Raw genomic sequence first — 20864 nt, 5'->3', positions numbered from 1 at the left:
CCTGAAGCTATTCTTAAATCAGCGTGGTGACAGCCTCCTGCCTGTTCCTTCTCCTCAAAGCAAGGGGAAATTTTTTCTTTGGCTCCACTGTCCAACAGTTGGACATAGAGACTCTCCACCCCTCTGATGTCAATGGAGGAGGGAAAGAATGAGAAAGAGAGAGGTGTAGTTGTGACAGAGGCCCTTTCTCTGCATCACAGTGTGGGATTTGGTGTCATGCCTGACTCTGAGGTTTGCCACGTTGACAGAATCCCTGTTTGAGGCTGAAAGGCAGGAGGAAGCTCTGACGGCTGCTCTTTGTGCTGCTTTAGATTGGACTTCAGTGTTGCATCACACTACGCACGGCAGTGAAAGGGGGATGGAAAGCAGCAGTAATTTCATTAACCAACCACTCTCTTCCCTCACGCAGCACTCCCAGTACACAGTGTGTAAGAGAATACACCCTCTCATTTCACAGTGGACATCCCCTCTGTGGTGATGTCTCATGTGTAGACCAGACATGACACAACAGACCTTAAAACCCATCAGTAATGACTATATTCAGTTATGTCTAACCCCTGTCCCTACAAGAGCCCAACACAAGGCATCCGCTTTCATCGTTAGCATCCGACAATGTAATAAACAAGCAGTTACTAGGATTGTGGAAGTCAGGAATCATATTTCTGAGCTGAAAATGCAAGATGATCTGACTTCAACAGAGTCCACTTCAAGGGCCATTAACTTTTCTACAGGGAGATGAAACTGGATGTGTGAATGTTTCCACCTTGCACACAAATGTCAACCCCTGGCAGGGAAAAAAGTTCTTAAAATGCTTCTTGAAGCTTAAAAAAACATTTTAGGTTTTAGATAACATAAATAAAAAAAAAACTAGGACCATTTCACACACATTCAAACTAAGCTGTCTAAATGAGGAAGATGCCTTTTACCCGTCAAAATATCCACATAAACATTATCTAGTAATTTCTGAAAAGGTCTCCTTCCACCCCTAAATGCCTAAACTATGAAAAAAGACTAAGAAAACAACCGCTAACTAAGAAAATGACAACAGCTCTGTGTCATAGACCTTCTACAATTGGTAAGCAACAACATTGCATAGCACAACACAATTTTGTTAATGAACCTCACAGTTAAGTTTTCTTGTCAGACCTAAAAGTGAGGCCGGTGTTATCGTATACTCTGGAGACCGTTTTTGACTTCTGAGCTTCTGCAAAGACTGTGACTGTTCAGCTCCCATGTTTCCAATGACATTTTTATGGTGAAGACTAAACTGAAGGAATAGTTAGACATTTTTGGAAATACACCTATTGGCTTTCTTGTCAAGAGTTAAACAAGAAGATTAATGTCATGTCATTAAGTTAAAGATAAAGTTAAACTATCAGCTAAGTAGCCTAGCTTCACACAAAGGCTGGAAACGGGGGGAAACGGGGTTTTATTTAATCAAAAACCAGAGAGTTAAAAAGAGACCACTTGTGGTTGTAATGCGGGCTTATGTCGAGGACTATTTCTGAGTAGAAAAACTATTTCCAGACTGATTGCCATAGTCTGGCAGTAGTCAGAATTGGAGACAAAGCAAACCTTCCCACAGTCTCCTCATATAGAAGGTGAAGCAAAAGAATGTAAACACAATTATTGTGGAGAATATAATGTATAATTAAAGCATGACACAGCCTGATCACACACAATGCAGACAACCCACACATAGGGTATATGTGGTGGGCCTGCTGTTGACGTCACATATAAATCCAGCTTTAGTTGGTTGCAGTTTTTCGGTTCTATTTTTATATTTCCTGTGTCTGGCACCTATGCAATCTGGCACACAAAACAATTACAAACACAATGTTTTCTGCAAATGTTATCTCTGTCCCAGCCTGCTGGCATCACTCTCGATCTCTGCAGGGGAAGCGAGTGACGGGGGGAAGTGATCCGGTTAGATGGATCTCACTTCTAATTACCCCCGCTGCCATCACACAGCTCAGCTGTTCTGTAGTAGCACCTGACATATGGTCGTACAAGAGAGCAGGAACATACCCATTGTGTGTGAGTGAGTGAGTGAATGAGTGAGTGAGTGTGGATGATGATATTTGTGGAACCATCTAAAGTACATGGGTCTCTATTTTTGTCTGCAGTCTGTGTACATGTTTGTTTGTCTGTGTGGTGCAGTGGTGATGTGTGTAGTCAAGGTCAGCTGCGGCACAGGAAGTCGTCCCAGTTATGGCTCATCAGCAGAGTTTGCTGAGTGGCCGGTTGCCCACCACGCTGCACATCCAATGAGCAGCTCTAATGAGAACTGATGCTGTATGTCAACAGTATGTGTATTTATTGCTGCTCTGCCCACAATGCTCCCTGTCCCTGCTGCAACAAAGCGCTGGTATATGTCGACAGAAGGCGTATTGAAGGGGTACTTAGCTGGAAAAGCACTTTATGACTTTGCAGTACAGGTCCAAGCCCTCAGTTAAAGGTGTTGTTTATTGGTATCAGTCCAATAAGTAATTCTGGTGTTGTGTCCACCGCTGCTTGCTTTGTCTAAGTTATAATTTAGTGATTTGAAGATAGGTTTTTTAACTTGACAACAACCCTGTGAACAAACCGTTAACTCTCTCACAGCACCTTTTTAAATGCTAATTGTCTGCACTCTGTAATGCGATTGTTTTTAATGAGAACATGGCTTCAAGGTGAGCGACTTTCAACAGGAAGAAGTGATAATCTGGATTGATTGTTCTTTAACATTCTTTTGTCTGGTCTGAGACTTTTCACACCCTCTGAAGGTCTCGCACGTCCTCAGGCACAGCTCATGCTGTGAGCTACTTGCTGCTCAAAGAACTGTTAATGGTCGAGAAGTGTGTGTGTGCTCCCGCTAGTGTATGTGCGAGAGGGGTACGTAGTTGGTAGAGAACAAGGGAACACATTGTTCAAGCAGAAGTGTGAATATTGAGCAGGCTTGCAGGTGCAGGATAAAGTCAAAATTCCCAAACACATTGTCAAACACTTTGTCGCTTCCCTTTAATAATACACGTTTCTATTTAGTAAAAAAGTAAGCATCTCATCCAGAAACAATACCACTGCAAATGACAGAATAGCACTTGTTTAAGACGTTTTAAGTGCTTGTATTTACAGTTTAACTCTTGCATGTGGCTTCTAGCAATTCAGCCAATTCAAACAGTCGAAATCATGTCAACAAAACTGAATGAGTTGACATAACTGATGCCAGGAGAAGTCAAACAACCAATCTATGTCTGAACCCTCATGAGTTAAGTTCCTCAACAGCTGCTCTTCAAGCATGGTTATATGTGCTGGTTTTGTTGTGTTTTAAGTGAGAAATCAGTCGGTTTTGGGTATGAGTCACTCAGTCTCTGTGTTTCCTTCACGCCATCATTACATCCCATCAGTTCCTCCCCCAGACAGATGTTCACATGTTCCTCAGGAGTCACTAACATTCCCCTGAAATGATGTCACATGCTCATGGACACAAACAGGAATGCTGCCCTCTCTTTTTTCCTCGATGTGTCTGTTATTTCTCTTATCCTTTCAGACTCTTTTAGTGAGAACAAATTATTCTGCAGATTTGTTTTTTTTTTTAATCATTTTCATGTCAACCACATAGTCATTCCTGAAACTGAAGACACACTGATAAGTTGCTGCTCTAACATCAAATCCTTCATCTTCTCTGTTGTCTCCACAGTGCAGACTGCAGCTCGTGCCCCCATGCTCTGCCTTGTGCGTGCTGTTTGGCCTGCTGAGCCCGTAGGTGCTGGTTTGTCTGGACTGGGCTGCAGCTGAGGCAGGGTTACAGTGACTGGTTTTGGTGGTGTCGGTGCTTGCGGTGGTGGAGGTGGGTCGTCAGAGGGCCCAGAGCCCTGGTAGCAGGCGGAAGGGCCTGTCCTGTGCCAGCCACACGAAGATGAACAAACTGAACTTCCACAACAACAAAACCATGCAGGACCGCCGCTGCGTCTGTGTCTTTTTGCCCAATGATGACACGCTTAATGTCATAGTCAATGTGAGTACAAATGTAAACGTTTTCTCAACCTATAACAGAAAAACAGCAGAAGTTATCATTGAGGGTGCATCTATTTTCATTATAACAACAGGACATTTTACTTTCCAGGTAAACTTTATGTCCTAATATGAATCATATTTCTTCGATTGAACAGTTAAAGAAAAAGTTCAACATTTTAGCAAATGCGCTTATTTTGTTTAAGACTTAGAGCTGGTTAGCTCATCTGAGCATAAAGACTGGAAATGGGGAGACTCCAAGTCTGGCCCTGTCACCACAAACAAGATCAAAATCTCTTAAGACATGCACAACAAGACACAGAAAGAGAGGTGTGCACCTCTCTGCACTGCCTGCTTATAATAGACATGTAGGTAATACAATAGGCAATGTGTGATTATTTATTATGGGTTGTTTATATAATGGCTAAAAGATCATCTTAAAGCTAAAAGTCAGCTTCCTCCTCTTCTCTCCTCCTCAGGTGAAGACTCTGTGCCAGGAACTGTTGGCCCAGGTGTGTGACCTCCTGAGACTGAAGGACTGTCACCTGTTTGGACTCAGCGTTATTCAAAGTAAGACCTTTCATTGCACAGATAACATTTGTTTCCTACCTCTGTTTGAGCGGTTCATTCTGTTTTGCAGTGTGACGTAAACAGTTTATCTGTCTATTAACTTGTTTTCCCGTCAGCTGAACAGAACAGCCTTTGTTTTCTATAAATGTCCTTCAAATCTCCATTTCTGACCTAGTTGAGGGTGACTACTCAGCTGTGTGGACAAAAGCCTCACTTTTATTCAGAATATTTGAAATGCATGGTCAAATCATGCAAATTGTGGAGTGAATGCAGTCAAGTACAGAGTACCAGAGTCTCATAAAAATAGTGTAACCAGGCAGTTAGTTTCCTCCAAACAAATACGAGGCTGGGACACAGGAATCTGCCCTAAACGTAGCATCTCTCACCTATATGTCATGGCGGTCTTCCAGGAACCAGGGCCTCCGCTTCCTGAGTGTCTCCCATTGTGCAGCTAGCCTAAAGTTGTTTTTACGGTGATGGTGCTGTGAGGGCTGTACGTCTGGAATGAGTCACAGTGGCTGTACTGTGGCGAGGCAGACAGCGGGCGACAGTTGTAGGCAACTGCAAAGGGAGAGTAAATTGCAATGGCAGTGTTTTCAGACAGCTGGCCTCCAGATGAGCCAATGATGGCCCAGCAGGTCAGTTGAGCAGGAGCCAATGGGTCTGATTGTGGGACATTCCTTAAGCGCTTGTCTGAACAGCGTGAAATCCCCAAGGCAAACAGAGGCCACCCACTCCCTGTGTGTCACCAACTGTCCCCCTGACCAGCCGAGCTGCCACATCGGACATGAGCTCAAATATGTTCTTGTTTGCTCGCAGTTTAGAGGATTTACTTCAGATGACAAAAACATTATTTCTAACATTGATGGGTGCAAGAAAAGTTGAGGTTGAGACTGTTTTAAATCAGCTGAAAGGTTTCTTTGATTAGTTTGTCAACAGAAATCTGAAAATCAATTAATCCTAGTATCTAAAGAATTTTTTAAGCAAAATTGATGATATTTCGCTGGCTCGAGCCTCTCAAGCATGACAAATTGCTGTATTTTTATTCCTCTATGACAGTAAGCTGAATATATTTAGGTTTTGCTCTGTTGATCAGACAGAACAAGCCATTTCAAGACATCATCTTGGACTCTGAACTTTTGTTGAACTTGGATGGATTTGTCGATTAAGATAAGAATCAGCATATTATCTAACAGTGGAAATGAAGTTGCAGCCGTAAAGCTAAGTAGGATTGATTGGTTCAGCCTTTTTCCTCCATTACTCGACTTTTCATCCCAACATCTCATGAAATCTCTTCACATTTTCACATACTTCGTTCTGCATAGAGAAAGGCACAATCTGACATCGCTGTGTTAGAGTTGTTACTGGAACATCATAATTACTTTTGCTCCACCATTGAAACAAACCAATTGCATTTTATTAATGTCATAGCTTGGAAACTCGAGGAAAAAGACACGAAAGGGTATTTTTTATACTAAACCATCTCTTTCTAAACTCAAGTATTGCTGTTGCCTAAACCTAACCACACAGCAACAGAAAATCAGAAAGAAACAGAAAATAAGAAGCAAACTTAGTGTAAAAATAATAACTGCACAGTATAAGAATATGTTCAAAATGCAGTATGAACCTGGGAGTCCTGTGCTTGACTCACTCAGCTCCCAGGAGTTGATCCAGATGTGGACTTTGTCACTTTTGTTGAAATTATGGTTACAAAACATCATCAATCATGATGTTCTAGGAACAACACCAACATGGCGATATCAGACACACCATACACTCAGCATTTAGATAATCAACTGTTTCATAGTCAGCTGTTTTTAAGTCTTCATCCGCAGTAATTGATGTAATTGACGTAATATTCTGTTAACACAACACAGACCCTCCTCATATTTTTAAACACATATATCAGCCCTGATCTGTTTACTATTCTGGCGATGTGCAACCACAAATAGTTCTCAGCTTTTTACAATGAGGTCTGTGGATCAGCCCGAGCAGCAGAGATATTGTTTCTGGAAACAGACTTTGCCATTGAGCTCTTCAAGTGTAATATTTGGGTTCTTTGAGCACCACAACCCAAATATCATCGACCTTAATTGTATCTGAATGGCGGCAGAAGTCTCCGTGGTTGAGATCTCAAAATGTCCCCAAATAAATCCAAAATCTTTATTGGAAAGATGCAGTTCTGACTTGTGAGAGTATCTTTTTAATTTAACATGGGGAAAACAAGGCGTTAACATGGATCACAATATTAAGGACATCCTATTACAACCATACTTCTAAGAATTTTAAGCATGAGTCATAAAACTTTGTCAGCATGTGTTGATGTTCTGCCAGACAGGCTTTGCCTCTTCTCTTTTGCTTTTCAACGAGTTTTCATTGTATAGAAAACTCAGAGTTGTCAGATCAGCAGGCCTGCAGCTCAGGAAAGTCGTCACTTCGGGAGCAGATTAAGACATGACAGAGTGAGGTGAAGAAATGAGCAGGAACACCAGAGGCTTTGAGTACAAAGGGAAGTGAAGAGGCTGTCTGATGTTGTGCCTCTGAGGCAGTCTTTGAACAGGGTGCATTCAGGGAGGATTTCTCAGTGCCTACACAAACATAAAGTCACCTACAGTATACATACACGTGTACGCACACACACACTGATGACGCAGAGAGTGTCTGAGCTAAATCTGTTCCTCTCCTCCTCCGACAGATAATGAACACATCTATATGGAGCTGGATCAGAAGCTTTCCAAATACTGTCCCAAAGAATGGAAGAGAGAAGCCAGCAAGGTAAGAAATGATGTGCTGGATTATTGACTTTCTATCAGAAGTTTAACAGTTTGCAGAGGACATTAAATCCCCATTTCACAGGCAAGATACAGTTTGTAAAAATCAGTCAAAAAACTGGATTTATTAGAGCCTCTACCGGGGATTCATCAGATGTAGCCACATCAAATTCATTGTCAAGATGGCTTTTCTCCCCGGAGGAAGTGGAAATATAAATTGTCCCCTCAAAAGCCATTTTCTCTCATTTTGACCAATACAGTGAATTGTAGTTGTGCATGAAACTGCAGAATATGATTCCAAGGTTTTGGAAAAGAGGGGCGACATACGAGCGCGGGTTACCAGACTAAGCTGGTGAGCACAGGTTTGTGTCTCTGTTCAGACTTGAGAGAACCGAAACTGGAAAAACTCCAGGAAGTCACCATGACATTTTTGCAGTCTGTAACTCCCCCTAAAACCACAAATTGTTGTTTGTACACTTTTGTTTGTGTATGGGTTAGAGAAATAATACGTTAACCAGCCAGCTCGAGAGGTGTTGAAACGCCTTTATTTCAACATTTGAGATTTGTTTTTGTTTTTTAGCTGTTTTCTTGTAACTAGCCAGCCTACCTAACATTTCATGGGAGTCATAGCCATTTATATTTATGTGGTGGGACTGGCCTTTTGTTTACATTTAATTACAGATTGTACCTTTAATAGCAAATAAAAATCATGAAAACTGAACCCACCAACATGAGACATTTAAACGCCTTTTAACTTCGGTATTCTTGGATATGAACTGATGCCAGATCAGTCCAGTTGGCAGACATGTTTGCTCATATCACGTTATCACAACTGAGAAATTAAGTTTTTGTTTTTAACAGCTTAAGACACAGTCATATGTTTCTCAGCTGCACTATGAAGGCTTATAAGTCTGCTCTTTTGCCCTATTTTTAAACCATAGTGCACCTGATGAATAGTAGTTGTCCAAGGTTCAGTTCTGACCTTGATTTTGTATGCAACAGTTTGGTTCATGCCTCTTTTTTTGTGAGGGAGCAAATAAGAAAAATCAACAGTCCTACAAACACTATGAAGGTGAATTAACTGTAGTCTGTAACTTAACTTCACATAAGTGAACAAAAATGTTGGCAGCAGGCTGGATGACAGGACTGCGACCCATGATCATACTAATTCACTTTTACTTGTGTAGTCTGATGGAAGTATAACAACAAGGCTGTTTCAGAAAATAAACAAGGTTTCCACTTGTGTTTTTATCCAGGGCATCGACCAGTTTGGGCCTCCGATGATCATTCACTTCAGGGCTCAGTATTACGTTGAGAACGGGAGATTGATCAGGCAAGTAAAAGCTCCTCAACTGACTGCACATGGTTTATAGCCTCACTGAACATTAAATAGCTGTTCAACCTGCCCTTCCATCACTCACTTAACCTTTAATCTGATTAATGTTGCTTTCCGTGTGCCCTGCAGTGACCGGGCAGCCAGGTACTATTACTACTGGCACTTGAGAAAACAGGTGCTGCTCTCTCAGTGTATCCAACGGGAGGAGGCCTACTTCCTCCTGGCAGCCTTCGCCCTGCAGGCTGACCTCGGCAACTTCAAACGTAACAAGCACTTTGGGAAGTACTTTGAACCAGAAGCCTACTTCCCCCCGTGGGTGAGTATATCCAACAAGCACCGTATGTGGGCTGAACCCTCACATGTTGAATTTATCAGAGAAGAGGAGATGATTTAAGATGACTGACCATCGTTCATTTACCTTCCTGTTAACACCAAAGCCCATCTGGCTCTTTCCTGTCCTCCTGCACCTCATCACATCATGTATTAATATCAAGGCTAGTGTGGCTAATGTAAAGCTTCTTGCTTTCAGGTTTTTATGGTGGAGGAGTTGGGAGGAGTTTTTATACTTTATCATTCCCTCCAATATGTTTACTATTAGAGCTGCAACTAACAGTTATTTTCATTTAGAGTGATATATATTGTGGGAAAGCAGCAAATCCTTATTCTGGAGAAGCTGATTTTCAGATATCTTAAATTCTTATTGTCCTTGTTTGATTTCATCAGTCCTCAGTGATTTCAGCTGTATTCAGGTTAATGCTTATTAAAATATCAATGTGAATCAAAATGTGACTTCGAGGATGAAGCAATGAAACAAAAAGCTTGTAACTCAGTAACTGTTATAGTATAGTCTAATTTCCTTCTGGTGTGAGGCTGCAGCATACACAAGAAGCTTCAAAGTAATGTTAAATGTGACTAATACGGTTAACACATTGCTGTATTAGACTGGTAAATCCTTCTGCGGTAAGTCTGTCTGATGCCTCAGTGAGTTAAAGTGAACGTCCTTGTAAAATATCATTGACATAAACGGGTCGCCACTGAAATAGACCCAAAACAAAATGCTGTATCACTGACTGAGGAGATGAAACATACAGTAAAGGTGTGTGTGAGGCTGTCCGGCTGCGTACAGTGTCCTGACCTGCACTGCGAATACAATGTGTGGGTCCAAAGCCACCTTCCATTAATCACGCTGGACAAACATGTAGCGACAGCTCCACATCTGAGCATGTGGGATAAAGAGAACTGGGACACTAAGTTTATTTTTGTCCCTGGAAGTGGCACACGCACTGTTGTTCTTTTTAAATCTTGAGAAATGCTCCGGCTGACACGGCTATTCTGGCCACACTGGCACCCTCCCCCCCCACCACCACCACCACCACCACCACCATCCTCTACCTCTCTGGCTGCGACAGCCACGCCCGTCTGATTGCCCTTCACTTCCTGTAATTAGCCTCCTGTCTGCTTATCGCCACTTGAAACCACCAGCGACAGGAAATTGTTTGATGATGAGCGCTACCCTACAGTAAACCTCCCACAGATTTAGCTGCTCACAAAAGCTTACTTACAAAACCTTCAGAAAGCCACATGCACAGCTTAATGAGTGTGTTTCCTGTTTGTGCCTCTGGCTCCCGTTCAGTCTCTCCAGGTTGACATCTGTCTGCCCTGCAGCAGGGAGCGTCATTACCCTCATTGGCATCCTGTGCTGCCAATCTGCTGTAATATGTCAGTACAACTTCAGGGCAGCCGAGGCTGACGTTTCCCGCTTTCTCTCCCTGCACAGGTGATAGCCAAGCGCGGCCGTGAGTACATCCTGAGGCATATCCCGAACATGCATAAAGACCAGTTTGCTCTCACAGCTTCAGAGGCGCACCTCAAATACATTAAGGAGTGTGCTCAGCTTGATGATGTCACCGTCCACTACTACAGACTCTACAAGGTGAGAGATGGGACACAGTTTCAGTCCAAGATGTTAATAATTGGATTGGTGCATTTTAGACTACAACTGCTACTTACACTACCTAATATTTTGCTTTCTTGGATATTTTATGCATTACTGTGACAAAAGTTGATGTTTCAGTTTCAGTTCTGACACAGTTGTACCAATACTGGCATAAAAAAATGGGTGCATTGCAAGTTTTTCATTCTGCTAAGGGATCATTTCTTCCAGCTCATGGCTTTCGTGTTATTCTACTGTATCAGATGTGACTTGATCTTCACCCGATTAATATTTGATCTCATCTCTTTCAACAGGACAAGAAGGAAGTAGACGCTTCTCTCACATTGGGACTGACTTTACGTGGCATTCAAATATTTCAGGTATAACACATTTCTCAAGATTTCAATCCAGACTTCACTGTTTTGCTGTTTGTTTCCTGCTTTGTGCACTCCTAATATTCTGAAAAGACGAGCACTGCAAACATCTCCTGTTTTATAAAGTAGTATCTTCGTATTGTATTGAATCAGTGCCAGTGTGGTCAATCATTTCAGTCTCTGTTGAAGCCTCTGTTTTTGTTTGTTTTATATCATTGAAATTGAATAACTTCATGTATCTAAAGTTTGTGTTTTGAAGGTAGTCTCTGACTATTTTCTAACATAATATAGTTAAAAAATATTGCATTTTAGAATGAACATGAACAAGAACAGACATACTCTGGGTCCTAAGGGATTCAGTTGTAAGATTGCGAGACGTTAAGTGTTACTCTGCTTTACTCTTACTTTTGCAGCCTGGTGCAGCAGTGTAGTAAGGTAGTAAAGTGAAACTGTACCTGTAACTCTTTTCTTCATGTGTTTGTGTTTGCAGAACGTCGGGTCTGTGAGGCAACTGTTGTACGACTTCCCCTGGACCAACGTGGGAAAGCTGGTATTTGTGGTGAGTCAGATGCACCATCACACCTTTTTTCAACACATAGCCCAGAGAAACATTTTACACCTGTACTGTATTTTTGTTTGCCTTTTTTTTTTTTTACACTTATTTCAGCGATGACGAAACCCAAACACCCCCTGGCTTATGGGGATGTTTGTAATGTTTGTGTGCTCAGCGTTGTGGAAATTTTTACGCAGGGCTTCTTTCACCACACTGCTGTTTTATCTTAACCCTGCGGGTCCTCTGGAACTAATCACGGATTTAGAAAGACCTTCCTTCCATGTGCACACACACACATGCACACGCTGTATACTGTAAACATACATCATGTAATCAGCAGCAGTATTTTCTCTCATATGATACACATACCTTCATTTTATCAGTTATGACTGTTATCCCTGGAAAGGAAATCCTGGTAAATCTTCTCGTCTGTGCTCTGAGTCAGCCTGTCGTTAAGCTGAGCACAGCAGTTGGTTAATTTGCTTCTATAGGGTTTTTCTGTTATCGCAGGAAGCCCAAGGAGCTTACTATATATCTGTTTCACTGTGACGGCTTCACGGAGTCTGCCAGTCGGCTATTAATCACAAGAGAGGTCATTAATGCTTATCAGTGCTGTTGCACAAGAACAAGCCCCTTTGACTCTAATTCAGGCTACGTCTTTAGTTTTATCCATTTGAAGGGATTTTAGCAGCAGGTTTCATGACTGAAAGGCTCCTGAAAGAATTGCTTTGTTGTCCCACAAGGTTTTGATCCAAGAGTAGTGAGTTTGGCTCTGTCTTAATTTTGGTGCAAGAAGCCGTTGCATCTGCCACACGGTTCACAGCAAAGACATCCTGTTTTCCTCATTCTTGTTTTTTTGGCGGTTTCCTCGCGTCTGCCGTCTGCAGCGTCGTGAGAGTGAAGCGGCGGTGGCGTGGCTGTGGTTCCACTGTGGATGCGAAGGGCCTCTTGTGGCCCCGTCCCGCCCTTCTCCTGAATAACAGGCTTTCTCCTCCACCCCACCCACGAGTCACGTCATCCAACACCGCTGCCACCACGGCTGCAGCTATGGCCGAGCGAGCCAGAGTGCTCAGCAGGGCGGAGGGACGTGTGGGTCAATAAACACCAGATGTTGCAATGGTTTCAGGGGGATTTTCTGTTCATGATATTGGCACGGATGACTTTAGCTCATCTTTGTAACAAAGTTTAGTGGAAGGAGGGCTATATGAAAATGGAAATCAGTGTTTCTGTTGCAATAATTCTTTTCTTGAGCCTGTGAAAGTTTGACGTTCTCCCCCTGAGAGAGCTGAAAAGAAGTAATCACCCTCGTGTCCTGTGGTGTTGGATCTGAGACTCTGTTCCTCGCCAGTACTCTGATTCATGCTGGTCTTGTTGAGGGATTGTTGGATAAAAACGGCCCCTGGGTGCTGCTGGGAGTTTTTTTCGATGTGTGTGGCCTGTTTGGGAGGGTTGTTGGACGGGGGAGAAGGTCGTCCAGCTGTCCTGAGCAGAGAACTTAGATGGACTGACCATGTGAACTGCATGAAACAAGAAACTTTTCTAAGCGGCGTCTGAATACCTTTTAATAACCTGCCACTTGACACCAGTCTGCTGCTGTGTGTTTTTGGTCTGGAATAGTTACCACCAGCAGAGATGCCATTGATTCAGTATGAACCCCACATCAAACAAATTCATAGCTACAGCGCTAACAGGGACTCCTCGTAGTTAATGAATCAAATCATGACCTGCCAGGGTGCAGATCTGGCAAAACGTTAATGACTTTATGCTAAAAAAGATTCAAATATTTGCCACATTCATGTCACGTGGGATGGTGGTAGAGATGTGAAAGATTCCTGAGGCAGAAGGCCAGAGTTAACGGAGTCTCTCATTACATTCATTTAAAAGCCGAGCATTTCATTTTCAAAAACACCCGGATAGCGAGGGGTGTCTTCTACAGATAGTCTACATGTAGTTATTGACAGTCTTGATTGTGAGTTACTAATGTTACTGCAGATCACCCTCAGAGTCTTAATCTGTCAAAATGATGAAATGAGGGACAGGCCTGAAACCTTACTGAATGAATCAGCCGAACGTTGGTCCATCATCATCATCCAATGAGGTGGTGTCAATCAGCATCACAATGAACCATGGCTCAGTTCATCAGTTCAAAAGATTTTTTAGGATGATTCAAACTTTTGGACCAATTACAGGGAAATTCTGGCAGACAAAAACAACACAGCTGAACAAAAATGCGCCACGGCAAGACATAATGAGAGGAGAGTCAGTTGGCAAAAACTTGCAGAGTTTTCAACACTTTTCAATAATTTTCTGAGAGAGCGGGAGAGAGAAAGAGGGGGAGAGAGAGATGACTAACCAACACAGATCACGTAGTTTATGACAGGGGGATGTAGGTATGTCTTGTGTAGATCTTTAGTGTGCTGAAGTGATGTGTAAAATACAACAAAAACTGGATGTACAGATGTTTTTTTGTCAAAACAAGTTTGAAATCCATGTCTAAAACACCTATAGGACCAAGTATGGCATGTATGCCCCCATGAAACAGTGAATAAAATGAGTGAAAACAAAGCAGCAAGATCTCCATGGAGAATAGACATTTCATGCAGCAGTGACCTGTTTTGCCTCACACAGTTTGGCTCGCTCACACGGACTCGCTGCCCAGTATGATTTCAGTGTTTTAGTGGTGGCCACCAGGAGCTGCAGAGGGGCACTTTGAGGTTAAAGACAAATACTCAACCTGAGGGATGGCAGAGAATTTCTTCTTCTTCATTTTCCCACCCAGAGTTTTCCTGCTGGTCCAGGAAGTCTTTCAGCCTCAAAGACACCTCGGCCAAGAGAAAATGATCTTTTATAGGAAAACCACTGTCACTTTTATGAACTCATTTCCCTGTAGTACAAGCTGAATACCTATAATGTGCTTCCCTACCTATGCACAGGCTTTAAACATACTTGGATAAAGCTGGTTTCTTTTAAAAAAAAGTCTGGATGAATAAAGTGAAAGCTCAGTCCTGTGGTCAGAATGTGCAGCTCTTTGCATTTTCCAGAACTTAAAACCCACCCGTTGCCTTTGAAAGTCCAAAGCCTTGCAGAAATGTTTATAGGTCTGTATTGAAAACAACCCCGCTGACACTAAAGACAGCTGTTATTGAGGCGAGTCTCTGCCAAAAGAAAGGGAGAAAGCACAAACCCGCCATTTTAGTTTTTCCATGCATTCAGCCAACATGTCCTCTTCCTGGAGAATCACCAAGTTTGCTCAAAAATGCGTTGTTTCAGTGTCTCAGGACCAGATATATGAGCTGATTGCTGCATTGTGTTTGGCTGCAGAATAGTTTTAAGAACAGACTCTGTTCCTCCTCTGTGGTTTGCCTCCGGGCCTTACTGGCTCTTAATCATAACTTGAAATCTACATTCCTATTTCATAATCTTATATTACTGGCTGCTATAAATCACAGAGTCCTGTAATCAACATTCATGTGCTTTTCCCTCTCCTCCCGCTCTCTCAGGGGAAGAAATTTGAAATCCTTCCCGACGGTTTGCCTTCGGCCCGTAAGCTCATCTACTATACCGGTTGTCCCATTCGCTCCCGCCACCTCCTGCAGCTGCTCAGCAACAGCCACCGGCTCTACATGAACCTGCAGCCTGTCCTCAAACAAGTTCGTCGGTTGGAGGAAAACGAAGGTATTTATTACATCAATATGTATTCAATCATGTCTTATCTTGTTTGACATTGTATGGAGGACTGAAACTGCCAAAAGCCCCCTACTTTCTCAGAGTTTAAATGCTGTGCATGTCAGAAAAACATTTAAATGTGTCTGTATTTGGCTGATTTCAGAGAAGAAGCAGTACAGAGAGTCATACATCAGCGATGCTCTCGAACTGGACATGGATCACCTGGACAAACGTTCCAGGGCCAGCGGCAGCAGCGCGGGGAGTGTGTCTCATCACAAACGTCTGTCCCGCCACTCCACGACCAGCCACGGCAGCTCGCACACCTCCGGCATCGAGACGGACAGCTTCAGGGCCCCGGGTCAGGCCCCGCACAGGCCCCTACGAACCTGCAGCTCGTCCACAACCAGCCACGGGAGCTCACACACCTCCGGCATCGAGAGCAGCGGCAAGGAGCGCACCTTAGATGATGACGGTAAGAGTTGATGCTTTATCCAGAATGATTTACTGTACATACGCAATGGTAAGTTTAAACATGCAAGTAATATTATTTTGTTTAACATTTAACAAAAATAACTAAAATTATAGAATCCTGCATCTGTTTCCTGAATTTTTTTGCTCTTTCTTTTAATTCTTGTCATCAGCTTTAGCAGTTTGTTTAAAATAAACACAGTTTCACAAGTTTCATTGGTAATTATTCAGACAACATTTCTCTCTTCAGAGATTGAGATGCTGGTGGACGACCCCAAAGACTACGAGGAGCTTCATGAGATGGCTCTGGACCAGGAGCTGTGTATCCACATCACTGAGGACATGTTGACCATGTCGCCTGATCAGAGCAACGGATACTCAGGTACAGATACTGTCTCACTGAGTTTGATCTACTATTACTTCTATTTATTTACATGTTGAAGTTTGGGAAATGTAGCAGAACAGAAATACTGTTTTATCCTTTTCGTTAAAAATGTAGTTTATCGAGTAAAGAATCGACCCCACAGTGCACAGACAATCATAAAGTAGCTTGTAAACCTAGGGTGAATTATTTCTTTATCTGTGTATTTATAAGGACTATCACCAACTAAGTCCACAGTGAGAGCTGTTTCATACTGCAGCTAAATGTTCATAATCTTTTCTGCACAGGACTGATCGTAAAAGACGTCAGCTCCTCCACCTCCAGCTCCTCTGAGACTGTCGTCAAGATGAGAGGACAGAGCATCGAGTCCCTGCCGCAGGTAAATCAGATCTAAGTTTATGTTTTTAGCATTATGTTCGACTGTATTAACACAGTAGTAACACAATAACCAATGCATGACAAGGGCTGGTGTTTGTTCTGCAGAATAAAATTTGTAGTGATGTTCAATAATCAAACAGGAAGATAGCAGATTATAATATCTGGTTTATTGCTCTCTACCTGCAGACATCTGCGTGCAGGAAGCCTCAGTCTTCGACCGACCGGCACAGCCAGTCTCTTGACGACGTCCGGCTCTACCAGAAGGACTGCCTGCAGTGGGCGGAGCTCTGCCAGGACACCGCCCACAGCTACACGTTTGGCTGCGCCCAGGAGCTGAGCGACGGCGGCGGCTATCAGAGCCTCGCCGATCAGCGCGCCGGCATGCTCAGCGAGCAGCACCCGTTTCCCATCAAGAGAACCAACAAGTACTTTTCCCTGGACCTGACCAGCGAAGAGGTCCCCGAGTTCGTGGTGTGACGGAGGCGGATACAAGGCGACCTCAGGGTGACCTGTTTCGCTCCTCCGTGTCAGACGTGGAGGTGTTTCAGCCCTCAGGGAATAAGACGAGAGGAGGGAGCGCTGGAGGTGGTTTCTATTCTTGGCAGAGATGAGTGAAGTGGCAGCACGTTGGCTGTCAGATGAATAACACATAATAAACGAACAAAGATGGAGGATTCTGGCTGAAACTTTAACAACGAACACTGGGTTCAAGAGAACCTGTGTCTTTAAAACATAACCTGAGCTGCTCCCCTGAGTAAAAGGAAACAAAAGGGATCGTGTTATCTTCTTTTAAAAAACATTTTTATTCAAATGTGTCTCCTCTAGACTGGTTTCAAGAACCACAGGCCGTGTTTGCCGATTAATAAAGTCATAAATAGACTTTGAGTGCATTCACGTGGGCTTACAGCAGACAGACTCATGCACAGACATGAAGAGCATATCAAAGATCCTCTCTGGAGGACACAAAGGACAAAATCACTCTGAGCTACGAACCAAAGACGAGAAATGGAAATAAACTGAGACGAAATGTCCGACTAATTCTCAGTGTGCAGCCATGACTGGAACGTTTCAGAGTCATGGTGGGAGGGAAGATGAACCCATAATCCTTCTTCGACGCCACTTCATTTTACCTCAACAGGAAGTGCAGTGTGCCAACTCCCCGCTCTCAGACTGGACTCTTAATCGTGTGAACACACACCCGACGTGCCTTCACCACTCTATGCAGGTGTCAAACCCTCGCCTTGACAATCGCACACCCTCCACACACACCTTTAGTCATCTTTTAAAGATCCAAGCCATCAGAATTCAAAGCTCTATTTTATTTTTAACACACAATACTGAAGCAGATCAAGCCAGGCTTTCAGCATCTTAAATATCAGAAAGAGTGGATTTCAGACTGTTTCATGTCCTGTAAAATCCCGGGAGGAATGAGGTCGAGTAAGTCCCTACATGTCCTGACGTGCGTTGAGTTTGTTGCCACAAAAGCTTCCCTGTAATCTAAACTCAAAATGGAGCCCGGGCTGGCTGTCAGCCAAAACAAACTGTACTTTTTGTTGCACACATGTCCGTCTTCCTTGTCTGCTCCGTTTTTATTTCATTCTGTTTAGTTTCATCACTTTAAACTGGAATTTGTTACATTTTTTTATTTCGCATCCTCTAGTTTTACCTGAGGTCTCTTTTGCACGTTGTGTTTTTGTATGAACTGTCCAGACTTGTGTATGTTAAACCTTTGATTTCAGTCAGTATTACAAGCAAATGTGCGTGACAGTATTAAGGAAGCAAGACATTTGTGGCTCTAAACAAGAAAGACTGTTTTTTTTTTTCTTTTTCATTTCTGTGGAAGCTGACAGGTTGTGTTACAAGCTTTTATTTCTCACAAATCAAACGGTATGAATGAGGACAGGAGTTGTAGACGAGATGATTCTACACATTAATCATGCAGCTTAAATTCAAAGTGCCACACTACATCTTTGTCTGATTCAAATCCGTACTGCCGTGCATCATATTTTTAGCTTCTCTGCGCTGAAACTCGCTCTTGAACTCTTGTTTGAATCAGGTGGAAAACACTGCAACACTCTTTATCATGGCCACTGAATTACATTTTGATTTTAAAATGAACTCCTAACGATTATTAAGTTCTACATTAAACTTTCCAGAAGTGGAAAAGATTGATATTAAAGGAAAAGTTGAGATGTTGAGAAATACACTTGTTATTCTGGTAAATTAAGAGTTAATTAAACTTAAGTTAATATTTATTTAACGGTTAACGAACAACGAAATGCTCATAAGCAATTGTAAAGGTTTATAAAGTTCCAACTTTATAATAATAATAAGCTTATTTGTTAACCAGCGTTACAACGTGCTTCACAATAAACACAAAAACACAATAATAAAATAAAAAGCAATAAAAGAGAAATAAAACGATGATTAATGGATACAACTCTTGTTTCTATGAATGGATGATTTTATAAAGCATTTCATTGTTTGTTTACAGTGAAAAAACTATTCACGTAAGTTTAATTAACTCTAAACCGACCGTTTATGAACGATGGTTGATTGAAGTGTTTGCACTCTTTCATGCTCAGAGTCAAGAAGCTTGATATCACTCTCATGTGTTCACTAAATATGAAGCTACAGCCAGACGATGATTAGCTTAGCATGAACAGCCTCGCTCTAGAGAGAGAGGATTCCTATGATGTTTTTATTTTTGTTGTCATTTTCCATCGTAAATGAAACATTTAGATGTCAACAGTTAAACACAGTCTTCTGCCGTCTTTGACATTTCTGCTCTGCCTATTTTATGTACTGTGTTGTTTTGCTAGCGTCTTTCATATCGACCCAACCCAACAGACTGCTAGCTTTGGGCAAACTGAAGCTGTCCTTTTCTTTAGTCTGTGGCCTGACAGGACAGTTAGGTCTCCAGCTAACATTAGTCAACGTGATATTACTAATGAGAAGTGGAAGCATCAAATATGCATTTTAGATGAAGGAGACGTACACTTTGAAATAACATCATGAGAAAAGACAATAGCTAGTGTGTGATGCAGTGGTTAACCTAAACAAACATTGTGATTGGTTCTACTCAGCGTTTAGCAGGTGGTTACTGTCTTTTAAGGGCTGTTTATTGCCCTGGTGATTACTGCTCTCAGATAAGAAATAAGTCAGCGTGCAACTCACTGAACAAACATAATGCGGGTTTTTGTACGGGTCAAACAAACATGCTACCAAGTGATCATCAGAGGTGCTGTTTGGTTGACGTAGTTACCTTTGGACGGAGACACGTAAGCTGCTTCCCCGTTTCCAGTTTTTATGCTAAGCTAACCGGCTGCTGCTGGTGGCAAACATGAGCGATATCAATCTTCTCATCTCTTTGCAAGAAAGCGAATAAGCGCATTTCTCAAAACGTCAGACGGTTCCTTTAAATGTGTAGCGTTCACTGTGCTGCGTGATTTTAACGTCTTTAGACGTCCGTCAACAAAAACAAACAAATGACTCAGCTGCTTTTAATTTACTCCATTACTCCGTTGCCAGGTCGAGCTGTGTGATGTGTAATTTTGTCTCTGTGTGGCTCAAATGTTGTCGGCTCCAAACTCGTCCTTCATTACAGTCATTTAGATCACTGAGTCATTCCAGTTCAGCTTTAAGTAACTATCATCATTCAAACACACAGTTTTCAGATACACAGCATCTGAGCAAAGGTTTTTAAAGGAATACGTTTATGTGATACATGGATTTGATACTATGTTATTAAAAAAAACAACTTCTATATTTCTTACAGTTTATTTTCTTTCACTGTTTTAAACTCATGATTATCTCTTCTCATTAATGGAAAACATCTAAGGTCATATTCTGATGGATGATGATGTTTCTTGTATTAAAACAGTATGTGTTAAGGTACATAGCCATACAGTCATAACCCATGTCCCTAAAGTCTTCATAATTGTTCTAACTTCCTTTTTCTGACTTCAACATATGGTCGTACTTACACTTCGTAAGAGTCTGTATGTCTGTGTCCATAATCCTTTCTGTGAAAGGATCCTCCCTTCAGGAAAAAGTTAAAGATACTTTTTTGTTTTTTGTCACCCTGTAGTTAAAAAAAATGATTTGTTATTATGAAGTCTGGTCTGTGCCTTCTTGGTACTAATGCCCTCAATATCCAATAAAAAGGTACATTTATTTGCCAAAGTTCTGCTGGTTTGTGGTGATTTCAACGTGGGGAAGTTTATTTGCAAATGTAACAAAAGAAAGTAATTTCAAGAGTTCAAATAAAAAACATTTATGTTCTAGTCAATTTACTTTTGACCCCTCCTGGCCGTTAATCTACCCCTGAGTGTTAGCTTGTGCTGCCCTCTGCTGTTGACTCACTTTAATTGTCCAGGTGTTACGTGTTTATTTAGTTTGGCCTGAAGGTGGCAGTATTGTGTTTAACATGAGACACAA

At 42.1% G+C, this 20864-nt stretch overlaps 1 protein-coding gene across 1 annotated transcript in view; it reads left to right on the top strand.

The window, feature by feature from the left end:
• The window catches only part of frmd6 (FERM domain containing 6), a 28196-nt gene extending 7587 nt beyond the window's left edge, over positions 1–20609 (top strand). The window contains exons 2-14 of the mRNA XM_073483742.1: positions 3680–3997; positions 4473–4563; positions 7259–7338; positions 8591–8667; positions 8800–8986; positions 10448–10603; positions 10918–10983; positions 11468–11536; positions 15031–15205; positions 15360–15668; positions 15915–16046; positions 16334–16425; positions 16611–20609. Coding sequence (XP_073339843.1) covers positions 3899–3997; positions 4473–4563; positions 7259–7338; positions 8591–8667; positions 8800–8986; positions 10448–10603; positions 10918–10983; positions 11468–11536; positions 15031–15205; positions 15360–15668; positions 15915–16046; positions 16334–16425; positions 16611–16901 — 1824 coding nt within the window. The 5' untranslated portion in view covers positions 3680–3898 and the 3' untranslated portion in view covers positions 16902–20609. The remainder of the gene's footprint in view (positions 1–3679; positions 3998–4472; positions 4564–7258; positions 7339–8590; positions 8668–8799; positions 8987–10447; positions 10604–10917; positions 10984–11467; positions 11537–15030; positions 15206–15359; positions 15669–15914; positions 16047–16333; positions 16426–16610) is intronic.
• The last annotated feature ends 255 nt before the right edge of the window (positions 20610–20864 follow it).

The sequence above is a fragment of the Pagrus major genome, chromosome 16 (assembly GCF_040436345.1).
Source record: "Pagrus major chromosome 16, Pma_NU_1.0".
Classification (NCBI taxonomy): domain Eukaryota; kingdom Metazoa; phylum Chordata; class Actinopteri; order Spariformes; family Sparidae; genus Pagrus; species Pagrus major.
Note: the sequence above shows the minus strand (reverse complement) of the source record. Positions and strands in the feature narration are given on the sequence as shown.